General features: G+C 39.2%; 1 protein-coding gene across 14 annotated transcripts in view; it reads left to right on the top strand.

Annotated features, from left to right (window-relative positions):
• Window positions 1-17,897, top strand: part of itpr1b (inositol 1,4,5-trisphosphate receptor, type 1b) — a 137,091-nt gene extending 119,194 nt beyond the window's left edge. For all 14 annotated transcript variants that reach the window (XM_015347347.2, XM_015347346.2, XM_015347349.2 and 11 more), the window contains 5 exons: window positions 335-474; window positions 2,328-2,493; window positions 4,558-4,718; window positions 12,564-12,725; window positions 16,462-17,897. In XM_015347347.2, the coding sequence (XP_015202833.2) occupies window positions 335-474; window positions 2,328-2,493; window positions 4,558-4,718; window positions 12,564-12,725; window positions 16,462-16,548 (716 nt within the window). In that variant the 3' untranslated portion in view covers window positions 16,549-17,897. The remainder of the gene's footprint in view (window positions 1-334; window positions 475-2,327; window positions 2,494-4,557; window positions 4,719-12,563; window positions 12,726-16,461) is intronic.
• The last annotated feature ends 533 nt before the right edge of the window (window positions 17,898-18,430 follow it).

Genomic DNA, 18,430 nt, shown 5'->3' with positions numbered 1-18,430 from the left:
AAAGCAAAGTCAGATGGCATTAATCGGCACACCAGCACTATGCACAGCTTCAAAAGAATAAAAAGCAGAGGGCTCTAATTTGTCATGCTCTCCTAGACTCTGAATGTCCTACAGCTGAACTGAAAAGTGAACCCTGGGTAGAAGTCAGTTGGCCATCACTTTCACTCTAGCCAGTGATTTGTCACTTTACATATGCGCATGTGTCTGTAACTTTTTGCACACATACTATATTTACAGTATATAAATGTTACCTTGTGAACAATGCGTAACACCTAGAACTCAAGTTCTCATAAAATCATGTTATTAATGTCATTTTGGATGGTTGTTTGTTCAGCTCACAGTACAGAGTCGACTGTGTTCGAAGATAAGGAGCGGACCTGCGAGTCCTTGCTGATGTGCATCGTCACTGTGCTGAGCCACGGGCTGAGGAGTGGGGGCGGTGTGGGGGACGTGCTCCGCAAGCCATCCAAGGAGGTATTGGAGGGAACAATTTCCCTTTCGTTGTTTTAAAAGAATTTGGAGTCTTTTTAGTGCCACCAGGTTGCGGGGCTGTCAAATATGATGGTCTGTGATGGGTGACAGGGAGAACATATATTGGAGATCTTCCGGTGAACGTAAGTCCTGGCCTGATGAATCAGTTGGTCTTTGGAGTGAACCATTTCAGTCAAGACTTCTTATTTATGATTTCTGCTGTTTTGGATATTCCAGCACCAAAATTTGAGCTGACTGTCCAACTCACTTCACTTTTGGCCTGTTAACCCCACATCTTTGAGTGTAGAGCCTAGAAAAGCCATTGAGTAAGCCACCAACGTTAATCTCAGGTTTTGTTTTGTTTGCTCTTCGTTCTTTTGACCTTAATGAAATGTGATATTGTTCGTGCAATTTGCAGGCTTCTGCTCTTTTATTTCATCTTGTCGGCCGATGTAAGAGTTGTGCCCCAGTTCACTACATTTTAAAACCGTTTCAAGATTAACAGCGCCGATGCAGAACGCATTGCCAAAACTGACCGAGTCATGCACAAAAATGTCATAAGCTCTGAAAAAAAAACATTGAAGAATTTCCAATAAAAAAATAATCGGCTGTCGTGTTGCATAAATGTTTTTGCAGGTTGAAAAAAGTACCTTTTCAGATGTTGCTTGAGATTTCCATTGTTACTGAATTCTGCTAGTGGGGAAATCACAAAAAGGCAGCCTTTACTGTAGTTGGTGCTTTTAATGCAAATCAGTAAATGTTGAATTCAGCACAGAGATGTCAATATGGTTTACCAAAGAAATGTGAAACCTTTCTTTTTCTAAGAAGCTGGTTTCTTTTCAGCGAGTCTTGAATTTTAAGTGATGCAAGGCCTGTTTTGGTGCATACTTGTCCTTAAAGAGAATTGAATATTAACACATGGGGCTTTGAGCTCCTTTCCCCCATGGACTGATTTAGCAATAGTATCCTTTGTCTGTCCTTACTTGTTAAATGGAAAAACGTCCTGATTTATGTGTTGTGAAACTGGTCTCTTGAAGGTTGAAAAAACAAAATACAATGAATTTGCTTCTGCAATGGGGGTATGGTTTCAATGATATCTTACGTTTGAATTTGAAAAAAGATTTAAGTTGAAATGACAAAAGTTTGCAAACCTCTGAAAAATACTTTCATTTAAGAACCCATTATTACTCACTTAGGAAATATGGATATATAAGGACTATAAAAAGAAATTCCTCCCAACATTTCTGTTTTTCAAAAATATTCAAAAATGTAATATAAGACTGCTGGGTTTGAAATTGTCTTAGAATAATCGTCATGTCAAGAAATAGTTTTTTTTTTCAGGGTTGTTTTTACATCTTGAGAAGCATGTTCAGAAACAATGGCTATTCCTTTTGCTTTCTAGGTGTAAATATCTCCGTTGCCAATGCTTTATCAACCATGGGAATTACGTATTTTGTGTAACCTTGTTACTTAATACAAAACGTTAGTGTTATAGCTGTGAGTGCAAGAATGGCAACTGTTGGGAAAACGTTTGTTACTGTGTAAAAAACAAATAGGTCTGTTAATCAGCTTGTATGCAACATGCCCTCATAAGAGAGATGTCACATGTGTTGCATGTTGTGGAGGACCTCAAAAATGAAGCAACACCCTTGTTTATCATATCCAAGTACAGCCTGCTTTTGCAATTTAAATTCAATTTGTTTGAAACTTGAATTTTGGCACTATTAGCATTTCAAGAACTACTGCTTAGACAATAGTAGAGTTTCTCTGACAGGCTGTCTATCTCCCAATAGTGATAGTACGGTGTCTGTGGCATGCTGTTCCCAGGTCTCTTATGCTCGATTTTACCTTGGCAGGAGCCTCTCTTTGCTGCCCGTGTGATCTATGACCTCCTGTTCTTCTTCATGGTCATTATCATTGTCCTCAACCTGATCTTTGGAGTCATCATTGACACCTTCGCCGATCTCAGGAGTGAGAAACAGAAAAAGGAGGAAGTCCTGAAGACAACCTGCTTTATTTGTGGTAAGGTTTTGAATAAACACTGGCGTTATTGTCACACTAATGTGGTCCTGTGTTTCGGTTTTAGATCACAGAAAACATCCTCACTAAACAAGGGTAAATCTGTGGATTTTGTTCTAGACCTGGGCTGTCTGGGTGGAGTTTGCATGTTCTCCCTGGGTTTACATGTTTTTTTCTCTAGGTGCTCCAGTTTCCTCCCACAGTCTAAAAATATACTGTTAATTGGCTGATTGGGAAAACTGGCCCTGGTGTGAGAATGTGCATGACTGTGTCGGTCTCACAGACCAGGTTGTACCCTGCCTTGTACCTGTTAGACTCCAGATAGACTCCAGCTCCTCCCACGAACGTGAACTGGAAAAATCTGTTTCAAAATGAATCGGTGGATGGGTGGAAGTTCAGGTTTTCACATATAGTAGCTGTGCGATCCAGTGAATTTGAGTTAAAAAAATGCCTAGCTTCACAAATGTTGGAAAATGAAATGATTGCATTTAGTTTTACAAACTAGCTTTAGTGCACATTACAAAGAGACATGCTTCTGTTACATTGTTCTGAAGCAAATGACTGCAGGCAACCAAAATGATGGATGAACATGGAGAAGTACCATATGTCCAGTTGCACGACAAAGCACTGTTGCAGCATATTGTGCAGCTGGCTTGCAACAGAAAGTTAATTTTTTCAAGAGTTAATATTAGCCTCGTTGGCGATAGCCAGGGACCAAACCACCCCCTCTTCCTGGAATGGTTAGTCACCATTGTGTTGGAGGAGTTCTTCCTGTTACCATTCGGTTGTTATCCTCACTGCTGAGAAATCACAGCTGAGAGTAGTCTGGAGACTACATACACAGTATATACAGCATTTGGCTGTTTCTTTTTAAATGAAGGTTTTTGAATGTATAGATTGACAAAACCCGACAACTGATTGATTAGGAAGGGGGGTTCTGTAGTATATGTTTAATCTTTAGCTGGAAACAGATATCTACATTATAGTGTTTCAGGAGCAAGCTACAGCTAGGAATTATGACAATGTGAGGATTAACTCTCAATTTCTCAAAGCGGAATTCGAAATCCTATCACATGCATGAAGTGAGATTTCTAATTCGGTTTCACATTTGTAAAGTCAAACTTTGACTTCACAGGCGTATAAGGGGCATATAATTAATCTATTTAGATGGTCCTGCTAAGAGCTTTTCTCCTATAAATTACGTAGATTATTTGTGTTTTCATCAGTCACTGATTATTATTATTTGCTGTTAGACATCACTGATGTCATCTTTTTGTAAGATTAGCACACATTAATTTCCACATCAGAAAAATGAAATGTCTAAATGCCAAAATGTTGTGCATAGAGCCGTCATTTCCTACTGGCTGACCTTGACTGAGACGGTGAGAACAAAAATATCATATTAGAAATGCATATGTTTTTTCTCAATAAAGCAGGAGTGAACATAAAAGCAAACTGAGGAGGCATCTGAAGGAATCCTGAAAGTCACGTCTTTCTTAGTCTTAACTTAGTGGGATATGCTAATAGGTGGGAAAGGACAAATTTGGCAACATCGCTCATATATCTTTTTGTATGAGAGAACATTAGATTTTGTGTGTTATTGGCTTATATGAGTCATTATTACCTCAGAAGCCTGGTTTCCTTCTGCTTGCATAGTATCTTTCAGCTTCTGCCCTAAGATGTCCTTACCCAGATATCATGTTATTAAATGATTGTTTGAAGGTCTGAAAGGGAGAATGAGATTATGTAGTTGGACTCCAAATCCCTACAGAGGCAATCATAATCAAATGAGTTGATGTGCTGTTTCTCTGGGGTTGGGGCCTTGTGAAATGATCATGATCAGCAACATTTTGAGGGAGTTTTACATGTGAGGTTTGGTCAAAAACCGAACATGAAAGTTCAAAGAGCCAAGCAGAATTAGGGATTCTGTGGTTACCATTTCCTATTAGCGTTTGGAGGAAGGCTGCATCATCTTATCATGTGAAGTCCTGTTATGAACACACGTGTGAAAACATTATTCTTTTTTAAGTCATTTAATCCACTTGTGGTTTCATCTTTCACCAAAAGGTCTTGAACGAGACAAATTTGACAACAAGACGGTGACATTTGAGGAGCACATCAAGGAGGAACACAACATGTGGCATTACCTTTTCTTCATAGTCCTGGTGAGAGTGAAGGACTCCACAGAGTACACTGGGCCTGAGAGCTATGTAGCAGAAATGATCAAGGTAAGACCACAAGGAATCGCATGGCTGAAGAGCTGGGACCAAATACAAACTTTATTTGGGCATTTTTCAAAAGATCAGCTTGAAGTAAGAAGATTGCCTCCTGAGATTTTGTCAGACCGTGCCACTGATTAAAAAAAGTAGTCTCAGAACACAGTACTGAGGCATTTAATTTTGGTTGAAGCTATATGGTTTTGGAAAACACCCCCATTATACATCTGATTATATGCACTGTGTATCGCTACAATACCCATAATTCAGGATTTCCTGTAGGCACTCCTTTATTTTATCTTGTTCAGTGTTTTTTTTGGTCTCTACAACTCATACCTTTTGACCAAGACATAGCTGGAACCACTTCAGATTTCATCATACCAGGGTGGAAGAGGTTGTGAATGACCGCACATTTCCAAAGTTCTACCTTATCTGAGCTTTAAACACTGAATCGAGTTAGTTTCCTGAAAAGTAAACTTGGAAATGTGTTAGAAATGGACATAAATGGTATAAGGTTTTATTTGCATATCATTTAATCTACAGGGTAAATTCATGGAGATCTTTAATGCTTTCAAATGACATGTTCCACTTGAAAGAATTCTCATTTTTTCTACAGTGCAAGTAAAGGCTGGTTTAATACACCTTTTACCCTTTACACGTAAATGCAATAAGATTCTGTGATGAGATTCATCTTTTGTGAATAAAAATATCTTGTTTCCAATGCATTTTATTAAAGATGTGGCCAATGAGTAAAAGGTTCTAAATATTGTATTGTGATCAAGCTATTTTAATCTTAAAATGCATTATTTCTGCTAGATTCTTAGATAAACTCCAAGATGTCAATCATTTTGTCAGCTTTGTTTTTCTGACCATTGACTTTTTAAAGATTTGGCATTCTCTGTCATGATGTTTGAGTGTTGTATTCTGAGGGGTCATACTAAGATTTGGGAATCCCCTTCTCAAGGAAAGAGTTAATCCATAATCCAAATGCTGGTCCTGCATTTTCTTAGTCATCCTCAACTTCCCGCCCCTGCAAAAACACACCAGTCTGGTGATCAGAAACCCAGCCGCCTCCTGATGACTGTTGAGCAGTGTGGGAAATGTAATGTAGGTGTCATACTCCGCACTCACTGTTGAATATTTAACCGTTTTTAAGGCGTTTAACCTGGAAAGTTATGAAACCTGACATTGTATTGCGATTGGTGTAAGCAGTGTACCTTTCATCATTTACTTGATCACTTGTCTTTTATTGTTTGGAAGCATTATTCTATGGAAGGGTTTTATCTTCAATTTCAGGATTGAAGAAAGCATTAAAGGCAATGACAATCACCTTATCTGTTGTTTGAGTAGTCAAGAGGTCGTGGATAGAAAATAGTTTTTTTTTTTCCCCGCAGTTCCTTTGTCTTTTAATGATGAGGCCTTCCGATATGGGAGAGTTGAAATCCTTTCAGCTTGATGTGCTTCTGCAGTCTTGCTGTTTGTCCTGCTATTTATGCGAGGGAGCCTGAGAGTCTTGTGAGTAGTCACCTGAGAGAGGATTAGCCGACCCACACCATGAAGCACATCGGAGCCCCCGTCTGGGAGCCGCTCAGTGAAGCAGACCGCCTGCATTCCTGCCGTGTCATTGACTTCCTCACAGTGAGCCCCCACTGACCTGCTTTGGCATGTGTTGAAGTGCTTAACTGTTTTCTCCCCTGCTTGTACAGAAGCGAAAGAGCTCGGCAAACCTGAAAGGCGTTCATTTTGATAGGTTGGTTCAGAGCCTTACAGCATAAAAACAAGCAGCCTAGACACAGAGGAAGGTGATACTGCTGTAGGAGAACACTAAACACAACATGGAAAAAGCAACAGAAGTAAATGTTTCTGGTGGCTTGGCCCTTATGTACAGTATCCTTACAATGAAGGCAAGATGGAGAAGGTTGTTTATACCACAGAATTTTGACAAGAAAATAGGATAATTCTAATATTTAGACATGCTGAGTTATACACTGGGACTACAAAACTGAACTTTTAAGACTGTGGTATTTTATTCTATATGTGCTTTTCAGTAATGGTTTGCCATTCTGCCTTAAAGATCTTTTGCGGATGTTTATAAAGTCAGCTGTGGCTGAATGGTTTCAGTCGTTTTAAAGGATTGCTTTTTGTTTTCCTTCAGATATTGCTTTTAATAACTTTTTTTTTAACAGGAAATGTTCTTTCACTAGATGTTTTGACCAGGGAGACTGAACCTTTGAATCGGCACTAGAATATTTTCTAAGTGTTTTTTCGGTCTGGTCAGAACTGTATTCCCAGGCTTATCAACCTCACATCTAAAAGAAAGCCTAGTGAAGTTCATCATGTATGCGAGAAAAAAAAACAGGAACTACCATACATAGTAAAACAAGACGTGACAACTGTAAACGTCAGTTTAAAATTGATGACAAACTTGAATGAAATGCCGTCAGCTCGTGAAACGTGTTAACCGACGTTTCTTTTACTGATGTGATACAAGTGAGGTTTGCTAGCTTGGTCAACCAGATACGGTTCTATCAAAAGTGCTTCCACCACAGCTTTTACAGCTGAAGCTCAAATTCACTTGTGCCTACAGGTTGATCTTTTTGTCTGTTGCATATTATCAGCGTTAATATTCAGATGCATTCGTGTTGTAGTTTTGTTATCGATTCCGTAAACAGCATTTAGACCCCACTTCTTGCTGCGTCTTGTTTTGTAGCTGAAAAACCGCACAGCATCCTGTCTTTGTGTGTTGGTCCTTGTGGTTTTAAAAACGAAAAATGCACTTCCTTCACTCCACTTGAATTGGTATAAAATTGTAGTAGTCGACGAACTAGAATGTGATGAGGTGATATCAGACTTACTGGCAATGTTTTCAATTGTAAACAGCGTTAGCAATGTGGGGGTGAATTAAGAAATTAAAGGCTCCAGATCTTGTAATTGACAGTATGTCTCTAAACCTAGTGCAGAAAGTGGCGTCCAAGATATTTTTAATACAATTCATTTGAAAACGCAGTTGTCTTTTAAACACATCAGTTTATATTGCAAGTTGCTCTTTGACTACCTCCTGTTTCCAAGGCAGACAAAGCGATGATGTCCTCTAAGATATATTTTGTAACACTGCTCACAGCGTTCAACATGGTGATTCCGGGAACAAAGCTGAGAAATGAGCTGAATCAGGTTTGTAATCACTCATGCGGGAGATTTCTAATGGATGAGCTATGTGAGAGTCCCTGGAATCCTCTTTTCCAGAACTCTCATGTGCCAAGTGTTTATTTCTTCCGTTCCTGGAAACACAAGTGGGCACAGTGTTGATAGTATGCTGCTTAATCTCAAAGCACACACAGGTTAAGAAACATAAAACATGCAACACTGACAGGATTTTATGTATTCAGCTTGTGAAGCATTCCATATATCCATTCTTATGTTACAATTGTCTATAGTATTCAGTCTTTTAGTATCCTAGGAAAGAAAATAATTATTCTCTGAACAGATAATTCAAAGGGGGTTATAAAAAATCTGTTTGGCAAAGAACTGTGAAGCCCATCAATGAACCATTTTACCTTGTAAAGCATTGCACACGCTTGCTCTATCACATTCAACCCTATTTGTCTCCTGAGAAGCAATGCTTTGCCTCAACCATTAGCTGGCCTGGCAAAAAACAGTCTAATAAAACAAGACAGCAGTTAACTGTTAGGAACATCCATTTGTCTATGAAGTGACAAATGAAGTACATAATGTGAGGGTATATACAGCCTGAGATATTGACAAATTGTTAATTTAGTATTTTACCATTATTGCTTAATGATGTGAATCAAGGAATGAGTGAGAGATTAATTTGCATTGTTGCCAAGATGTGGGCAACAGCTTGAAGAAAGCCTTGAATTCTCCCTTCTTCACAAGGTAGTCTTACTGCCCTTTGGAAGGTAATCAGTCACAATACAACTCGCTAATTTAAGAAAAGTAAGTGCTTTTGCCAATGTTAACTTTATTTATTTTTTGTTAATGTTTTACAGTCATTAAGCCTTACAAGTTTTGTGGAAGCTGTTAAAGGAAAAAGTGGGCCTGACAGGTTAAGCCAGGTTAATGTGATTGAGGGCAGTGAAGGTAAATTTAACTGCCACGTCTGTCTCAGGAAGGAAGGCTGAGAAACGCTACTTTGTGCGTCTTCTCAGAATGAGTAGTGATGCATTGCTAACTCTGTGATTCCCCTCTTCTTCCGTTTTTTTTTCTCTCTTCGCACTCCGCTGTTTGATTGAAATTCGCGCTGCGGCCAGATCTGCAGGCTGGTCAGCACTCCCCCGTGTCTGAGATTGCAGTGCTGTTTGCGCTGTGGGGACTTTTCCATTCTCCACTTTACCTAGAAGGGCCCTAACCAGAAAGCCTGTGAAATGTGGTGAGCCAGCTTCCTTTTGTGGTTTCAAGTGCCCTCCAGATGAAAGCGAGTCAGACGGTGAACATTGACGGGAACAAGCAAGCAGGCTGTGCAGCCCCCACTTGCACTGCCCAAGCTTGTGGGAGGGCGAGTTGAGACAGTACACAATAACATTGGTATGTGGCAGGCTAGTGCTGAATGAGGAAGAGACCAGAAAGAATGTGTAGCAGGGCTGCCCTGTGGCTGCTGCGTTTGAAAGCTGCAGCAGATTTTTTGGAGTTACATGCTTAACAATCGCCATAAACCAATTTTTTTCCCTGTTTTGATTAAGCCTGCAGATGTTTTGTTTAATGAAGGAGCTGTGTTTCATCCGTGGATTGGTCATATGGAGAAGTTGAGGACATCTATAATGCTTCACCACAAAGTTTACATACAGTGCTGTCCACATGTCTCTGTTGAAAGACTAACTCTTGACTCGGGCTTTTTTGAGCTCCAGTACATGACATTATTAGATTTGTGCTTGGAAGCAATTAAGCTTTTTAAAACATGTTTTCTAGTTATTTTGTTCTGCCTTCATTGCCCTTTAATGGTCACCTGACGAAGGATGTGGAAATTACGTATTAAAAAGGCTGGACTGTCATCCCATAAAGCATTTTAAGACTCTGCTAAAGGAAATCTATAAGGGTGGAGAAACTATTTCCTTTTGTTTTTAAAAGTCCCATGTCATTTAACAGAGGTGAAAATAAATGGCCAATTCAGGATTTTGTGAATAAAATGAAAATTTGAAAGGTGAAATCTATCATTGATGATGGCCTCACAGCTTCCGCAAATATACTTTAGAAATCCTTTGTGTATATGTCAGACTTTAAGATAATAACAATAAATACTCGACAAATCATATACAGTATCAGAATTATTTTGTACAATGTTAAAGAGAATTTAGATTATAAATGCTTTTAATAATTGTCTGTATAGGCAGATTGTTTTCTCTTAGGTTATCTCTGATCCCAACCTAATACTGAATTGTTTTGTTGAGAGTCTAAACCTAAAGATATTGTTCTGCTTATTAAAATGCTCCTAACGGAGAAATAGTTAAGGAGGAACTTAACTAAGGCACCAATTAATTCCTGTCCCAGGTTTCAGAGCAATACTTGTTGGCTTTTGGTTGTGAAACACTGGTCATCAACTGTCAAGTTATAAAGGTGCCACAGTCAGGTGAGCCTGGGTTTTGGTTTAGTCTAGACGTAAGCTTGATGGGAACATGGTCATGCGTCTCACTGGTGTAGACAGTCCTGTGGTTTGATTGTTGGGATTTAATTTCATATGACCCACACCTGTTCCACCTGCTGATGGTCACTGACATTTTCAACACTTTTTTTTTCTTAACACAGTCCTTCCATACTTCCATGCTCACTAACTGCTTCATCCAGTTTAGGGTCATGGGGGACCCGAAGCCTATCCCAGCAAGCAACGGGTATAAGGCAGGATACACTCTGGATGGGATGCCAGTCCATCTTAGGGCACACAGACACAAACATGCATACACTCACACCAGGGCCAGTTTTCCTAGATGCCAGTTAACCTACTAGTCTGTTTTTAGACTGTGGCTAGAAACCGAAACAACCGGAGGAAGCCCATGTGAATAAAGAAACATACAAACTCCACACAGATAGAACACCACAGTCAGGATTGAACCCTGGACTCTAGTGCTGTGAGGTAGCAATGCTCACCACTACAACACCTTGGAGATTAAGCATGTTCATTTTCCCCAATTGAACATGCTTTAAGTTAAAACATTTTTTCCTATTTCTGTGGCAAGAATTGAAGGGTGCTGTATTTCCCTGTTAAACTTTATTTTGGGGAAGAATGTCTTTGCTTATTCAGTCTATGTATACAATTACAGGTGCTCTTGCTCATATTTTCTTCCTTACTGCTGTGTGAACACATTGTTCAACATCTGTGCTGTTTGAGAATCTGCGGGTTTCTGTTTTTCAAGCACTTGTGCAGTAAATGATCAAAATCTGTAAAAGTCAGACAGGTTACATAAAAAACAATAGTATTCACTCTTAAGTGACTGCTTTTTATGGAGACCCGTGTAATTTAATTATTCAAAGACTGCTCTTTTTAAATTAATTCATTACCCACGCAATTCCTATTATTTTTTAGAAATCCTACACAAATCCATTCACTCTGAATTGTCTGAGTCACTATGGGCTCAATAGTAGCATTATTGCTTCTATTCAGACAGAAGATTCTCACATCTCACCTTTGTGTTTGTGGTTTGTAAACTACATGCAGCATTTAAGTGCTTGTTTCTTAATGTTTTTCCAAAGGTTTTACCACTCTTCTCTTTATATTTCAAAACCATGCCCAGTCATTTTGTTCTTTTATTCTAATACAAAAAGTAGTTTATATGGACAGACTATGCAACAGCCTGGTCTGAAATCTGTCTATTACTGTATACAGCAAGTACATGCATTTCCTTTCAGAGCGGAATTGGCTGTACTGCCCATTTAGTTTGGCATTTCAGTAGGCGTGTGGGCAGGTTGAGAACTTGTACAAGTTTTTAACCTGTCAGGAGTCCAGGTTTAGAGCCTGTGAAGCCCCTAGAAGTGAGGAATATAATGTATGCTAACCACTGTGTAATCTGAATTAAATTGGAGGAATTGTGCTAATAGTCATTATATGGGAGTCTGAATGCTGATGTGCCAAGATACTTGAAAAATTAATTTCCCCCCAAGGGCATAGTCTGAATCGTGTATTTTCTGCAAGATTTTAGGAAACACTCAACCAATACAGTAATGAATTTTGTTATCCCTTTGAGGGAGAAATTACATTTTTTACAGCCTAAGGTTTACTGAAAGTGAATGTGTCCTGAGTCTTATGGTTACTTGACATGACTTGAGCTCAAAGTGTGTTTTTGTTCTTATATGATCAAGTGTATGCATGGAATTACCCAAAAATAAAACCTATACTCATCTTTCCTGTTAATTTCATAACCAAAAATGCAACTTGCCTAACTGTAAAGCAAAACCTTACTTTTAACGGTGTTGTCCCAATACATTTTGAGGATATCCCATGTCAATAGTCTTGCTAAGTAAGACTTGCAAATGTAATTCATTTTACTTGAAGAAAACCAAATGTATAAGTTGGTAAGATTCAGGGTCTTGAATATATGAAAATTACTTCTGTCAAGTAATTGATCTTAGTTTGAGCCAAAGCAACAACGTAAATAATTTCACCTTAAATGTAAATTATTTTAGTGATAGGAATAATATACTGGTGCATTCCTGAGATCTTCAGTCATCATCCTCACATGAGCCAAAGATGGATAAACTTTACACCGCTTGCTGATAAAACCTACTGAAGTGCTCACTGGAAAGAGAGCTGCTTGCGAACCACAGACTGGACCAGCTGCCATGTGATGAGCTCCATCCTGAGGCAGGATGGGATGTCTGAGGCAGTCTGCACTGTGCCTTGTGTGTTTGCAGGAGCACAACCTTGACTGGTTCCCCCGGATGCGCGCCATGTCCTTGGTCAGCAGCGACGCCGAGGGGGAGCAGAATGAGATCCGCAACCTGCAGGAGAAGCTGGAGTCGACCATGAAACTGGTCTCCAACCTGTCGGGCCAGCTGACGGAACTCAAAGAACAGGCAAGTGGAACAGGGAAACGAACTACAGCCGTGCCTCAGTATCACTTGCCCTGTGACAGGGCCGTAATGGGATTTTGACTCGGTCACTTGTGGCAGCACTGCACCGCTACAGAGACGGTGGGGCAGATTTTTACAGGTCGCTCTTTGTAGCAGAGGACACCGAGAGAGCCCGCCAACATAAAAGCCAACCAGCCTGGCCTTGCTCCATGATTTTACTGCATGCGAGCAGTTGGCATTCACAGGCCAGAGGGGTGATTGGAACTAGAACTCAGATTTTAAAGCCATGCACCAGTACAAGCACTTGTGAAGACATTGTCAGTCCTATTATCCCACAACTACTGAGTCCAGTTAAGCAGTCTAACTCACTGTTCCTACATACTTGTTTGAGTTGTGCTGTTGATACTGCATCAAGAAAGTTTTACAGTAATTAACTCCCTTAAATATTAGAAGCTCAACATTCTTTTTCTTTCTGATGTCTCATTGTTGTTTTTTGGGGGTATTTGCTCCTAATCCAAATGCAGTGCCATCACCAGTAATTATATCCACCTACTTTAAGCGTATTTTCTCCTGTTTTGTGTCATGCCGCTCATTTTTCTTGAAGAGTGACAGACTGCTCATGCTCACAGTTTATCTAGGGAGCCTTGTAGTGCAGTAATCAGGATGAAATGAAAGTGTTTGTCCCGTTTATGTTTTTAAACTTTCAGAAGAGCCTTTAAAGTTCTGATTAAATAATTTGGGAACAAAGAAATACTCTGAACTGAAAGTGAATCACGAGGTCCTCAACTGACTTATAATGAAATGAGATTACAGATTGTTACAGAATCCCCTTGCATGCTCAAAAACAAACTTTTCCATTAGGACCTTATGTGATCCCTGTCTGAATGAATAAAATGGATACCAGAATATAGAATATCTATGGAGAACTTTGCTTTAAACAGTCTCTGTTCCAAAAGTCTTAAAGGAAAAGCATTTAAGAGTATTTCTTTCTATATCCTGTCTGAAACTAAAGTTGTATTTTAAGCAATGATCTGATAATAGCTCACTTTCATATTAGTCAGTGTTTCAGGAGTGATACCTTCAATAATACTCTTTAAAATGGTAACACTTCTAGGCCTGCTGTCTATTGCTTTGAGCCTCCTTTGCTAAAAGATCTTTGAGAGGTGACCCCCACCTCCCTTAGGCCCAAGACACTCTGCTCATTAATGCCTGGGCTGTTTAGTGCAGTGTTCAGACAGGGTGGATCAAAATTCTTGTATTCTGTATAGTTAACTCAGCATAACAAGTGTTTGATCATGACAGAAAACATGCATTGAGCACTCATTTGGCATTCCATTTCTTAGTTGATTATTCATCTAGGTCTTGCCACAGAAAAGATAAAAAATTGTTGTTGCTCCAAATAAATCAGATTTAGGGTGGTGTATCACATGAAGTTCTTATCACATTTCAACTCGGAAACAACTGGGCCATTAGCCTTCTGTGAGGCTGGCCCTGAAATTTGTTTTAAAAGCTGTGGCTGGTATTCTATTTTTGCTTTGTTCTTGTTTCATCAATCCCTTTATTGTCTCCACACAAAATATCCAGTATTGCTTCATAATATACATCTCTTTCTCGCATGTTTTTTTTGGTTGTGTGTTTTTGATGTTTTGCTGTTTATGCTATTGGTATTTACCTTTGGCAAAAACCATTAGTAAAGTTTGGGGAAGGCTGTGAAAGGAGAAGTTTCAATAAGGAACTCCAATTTTTGACATTGAACCTGTGGTCCAGACAAAAAAGGAAATGGGGGTTGTGGCACTGTCTAGTCAAGTCTCAAAACCCAGTGTACGGTACAAAGGCTAGAAAAAATAAACTCACTCAAAATCAAATCTACTACTGCCATTTGAGGAAAGGGTATTCTAAGGAATACATTACAGTGGTTGCGAGTAACACCGTATACAATTTTCCCATTGTTTGTGTTATTACCTACCCAATTTGGTTTCACCAGTTGTGTTTTTCACAACTCAGTTCACGGTTACAAACACCGCAACCGTACACGGGGAAGAAAGAGAAAATGTAGGTAGACTCCTTCGATCAACGCATTTTTTTTTAATGCATCACGGGCACCACAGCTCCGGAGTGGAGGCCAAGCACCTGCTGGCAAAGAGGCATACTCCCCACCTACTATACTGACAGCTTTCATGCACCACAGAATCTGCGAGGGTCACCATCTCACCTTGAGTCGAGAGAACCTCGGCTGACTCATCCCTACCCCTTCCCTCACCAGCCTCAGCCAGTCGTGACCAGGATTCCTCAAGTGGCCTCCACTCGACCCCCCCTGATCACACACCTCAAGCTACACATGAGCATGTGACTTTACCATTTGAGCCACTCGGGACCCTTGCCTTCTATTCTTCTACCTACCTGTTTTTTTTTTAAGTATGTACTGAAATGAGAAGAGTGTTTGAATTTGAGGTCATGGCTAATTTTAGAGCAGCCAAAAGCAGGCTGGAGTTCACTTCTCCTCACTCTGTGTTAGCGTTTCGGTTTTCAAATAATGTCCAAGAGTTACAAATGACTGTTTTTATTTTTTTAAATGAAGTAGCCTAGTAACGGAAGGTGTCTACCCAGGAGCCGTGTAGGGCAGGAGAATACGAGCCCGTATTGCGTCTTAACGGACACTGCAGCGCACGCAACTGGAACACAAACAAGCAAATCCTTTCGAAAACAACTCCCACAACCGACTGCTCCATCTGTTACATCACTTCAAACCTAATTTCCTAAATTAGTTTGCAGTGCTTTGGCTTAGAAGGCCTACATTTCAGCAGGAGAGATTTTAGCCCCTGTTCCCTGTGTTTCTCGTTCATTCTTTTTTTTTTCTTCCCCCCTCAGAGCCCCTTTTGATCTTGTGATCGTATTGCTGTCCCCGAGGCCGTGCTCTACTTTAAAGGCTTCTTTGACAGATATCTTTCATATTAGTTAGGCAAACTTGTTTTTTTTAAGGTTGTTTTTAATATGATGTCCTCATGACCCTTGTTTGCAGGAGTCACATGAAGCTACACTAGCACAGAACACCAGCGTTCTAGTAAGGAAGAGGGTTTTCGACATACCGGTTTCGGTACAGGCAGAGCCTCATAACCTGCCACATAATGTCATAATGCAGGCGATATTCAGATGGCCTGGTCCCTAATTTCAAGTATTTGCTGAACTGCCCAAAAGAACTAAAGTATTTTGTTTTGTTTAAGGTAAGCTTTGCCATTTTGATCAAAATAACAAAGTTTACCAAAAACAAAACAAGATACCTCTACTTCAGTGCAGTTCCCCTTTAATTCTAACATTTGAAATCAGTAATGGATAGGTCCTGTGAAAACTTAAACTTGCTTCAGTAAGTTTTTTGTGGGGGGAGGCAGGAGTTTAGGAGGCCGCATAGTTGGCTTGACACATTCTGAATTGGTAAAAAAAAATCAAAGGGGATTTTTTTCTAGAAAAAAAGACTGTTGTGACATTGAAGGTATTAAGTCTGATACAACATTTCTTCTCGGCCTGCCTCTCCTCTCTGTCTCTCAACTGACTTAGTTTTGTTTCTCAGAACAAGAAACTACAGGTTTGGAAGAGGCTGCTTCTTATAATCCTATAGTGGAAACAAGTGCCTGCAGCCCGCGGGTTTGCCGCAGTGCTACTGAGACGTCAGAACTGGTGTTGTATTAGCACAGGAAATGGCTTGTAGCAATGAAAAAAAAAACAATCTTGTCAATCTTTCCAGATGACTGAACAGAGGAAGCAGAAGCAAAGAATTGGACTTCTTGGCCACCCTCCCCACATGAATGTGAACCCACAGCAGCCAGCCTGAGAGAGAAGGCAGAAGACTATCTTTATTTTTTCTTAGAAGCCAGACTAAAGTGGAACTGCCAAGCTATGTAGAGGTCCACGCTTCAACTACTGAATCGCAATGTGTGAGTGTGTAGTGCACCAGTAGCAACAAACAGAAATAACTAGTCGTATCAGAGTTCAGGCCACATAGGTATAAGACTTTGTAGCTCATCCCTGTTTTGTTTTGTTTTTGGATTTGGTGCCAAACTTTTCTAAATAAAAAAAGTGAATTATAATAAAATGGCCTTTACTGGATGAACTTGAAACACAGCAGGGCTGTACCGGATAGTAAGAAGCGGAACGAGAGAAATTTGTTGAAAGACATTTTCATTTTTTTATTTAAAACAGTAGAGCAAGCAGTATTTAATGTCTTATTTTTGTATGATGTGCAATATGAATACTTTAATATGCAACCACCATAATGTGTAATCCTTATGTCTTAAAGGGAAGGTACAATTTTTAAAAGTTTTTTTTTTTGGTTTCTCTAGTAGAGTTTGTTTGCAAAGGACTTCAGGTACAGTTCTAAACTGAATAACGAGTCCACATGGACCAGTGGTATTGAATACACTGATTCCATTGAGTACAGGCTCTGTTCTTCTGACTCTTAAGTACCATAAATAAAGTTCTTCACATAAATTATTAATGGACAGTGTTTGTTTAGAGACAATAAATAGCATCTTATTCTCATTTGAAAATAAGAAATTTTATGTCTTAAATTAAACATAATGCTCATGCCATCTGTGTTGTATGTGTTTTAAAACTGCCTTTATGATATTTACCTTTATATCCAGATGTCTTTTAAACTTAGTAGTCTTTGGACAGCAAATTTTGGTAGAGCCCAAAACTATAGAACCCACTATAATAATTTGATTTTTTTTTCTTTTTATTTCTGTTTAGTATCACAGACACTTATTATCTTGTACTTGTTACATATAGTTCTTCTGTGACTCTTTTGCCTGGAGTTTTTTCCCCATCTTATTCTTGCGTATCTGTCCCTTTAAGACCTGTAGATGAGCACTGATTTTACCTGTGAAAGAGCCACTGTCTTTTTTTTTCTTTGTGTGTTCCGTTTTGCTGATTTTTGTTTTATTGTACAACACTTTGAGACGGTTATTTTGTTTTCTGATGGCTGAGAAATCAAAAATGCTACTTCTGTGTATCAGTCTGTCAGGTTTTTTTGTTTAGGGTTCTGCATTTGCTGAAGGAAAGTCTCGTAAAAAGCAGTGTTACGGAAAACAATCAAATGGTTCACAAAATACATATATAATTTGGAGTACTGTTGGAGATGCAAATGCATTTAAATCTGTTTAATAAAATTAATGAATAATTCACTAGTGTACTGTGATGGTTATGGAAATCCTTTTTATTACATACTGTACATGTGTATTAGAGCTTGTTACAAGATATAAGTGCTATAGCTCTTATTTTACAAATGATGGAATGACTCCCAACTGTAAAATGTCATTGTTCACAATATTTCTTCTATCAAAGCTACTAGTATCCTCTTGCCCAATTAGTCTCTTCCAAACATTGTCTTGGTTACGTCCTCACTTTTGCCTCAATTTCACAAATTGATCTTTGTCCCAGATGTAACCCTATTACTGAAGGTTTTGTTATCTTGATTACATCTATCAAGATTGAAGTTTATCAAGTGTTCACATTTATCCAGATAATGACCTGTGAAATCCCCCAAACTAGGAAGGACACAGAATAGTCTTTCACGTCAAGTACCTCAGACATCAAGAATACTTCAAAATACCTGCCACACCCAGTTTAATTGTTTTTTTTCCTGTTTTATCACAAGATGTTCAGAAACCATAGGGAGAACTACATGAAAGTTCAAGGATAATCCATTTTTTGGT

Source organism: Lepisosteus oculatus, chromosome 4 (genome assembly GCF_040954835.1).
Source record: "Lepisosteus oculatus isolate fLepOcu1 chromosome 4, fLepOcu1.hap2, whole genome shotgun sequence".
Classification (NCBI taxonomy): Eukaryota; Metazoa; Chordata; class Actinopteri; order Semionotiformes; family Lepisosteidae; genus Lepisosteus; species Lepisosteus oculatus.
This window is presented reverse-complemented; position numbering and strand designations above follow the sequence as displayed.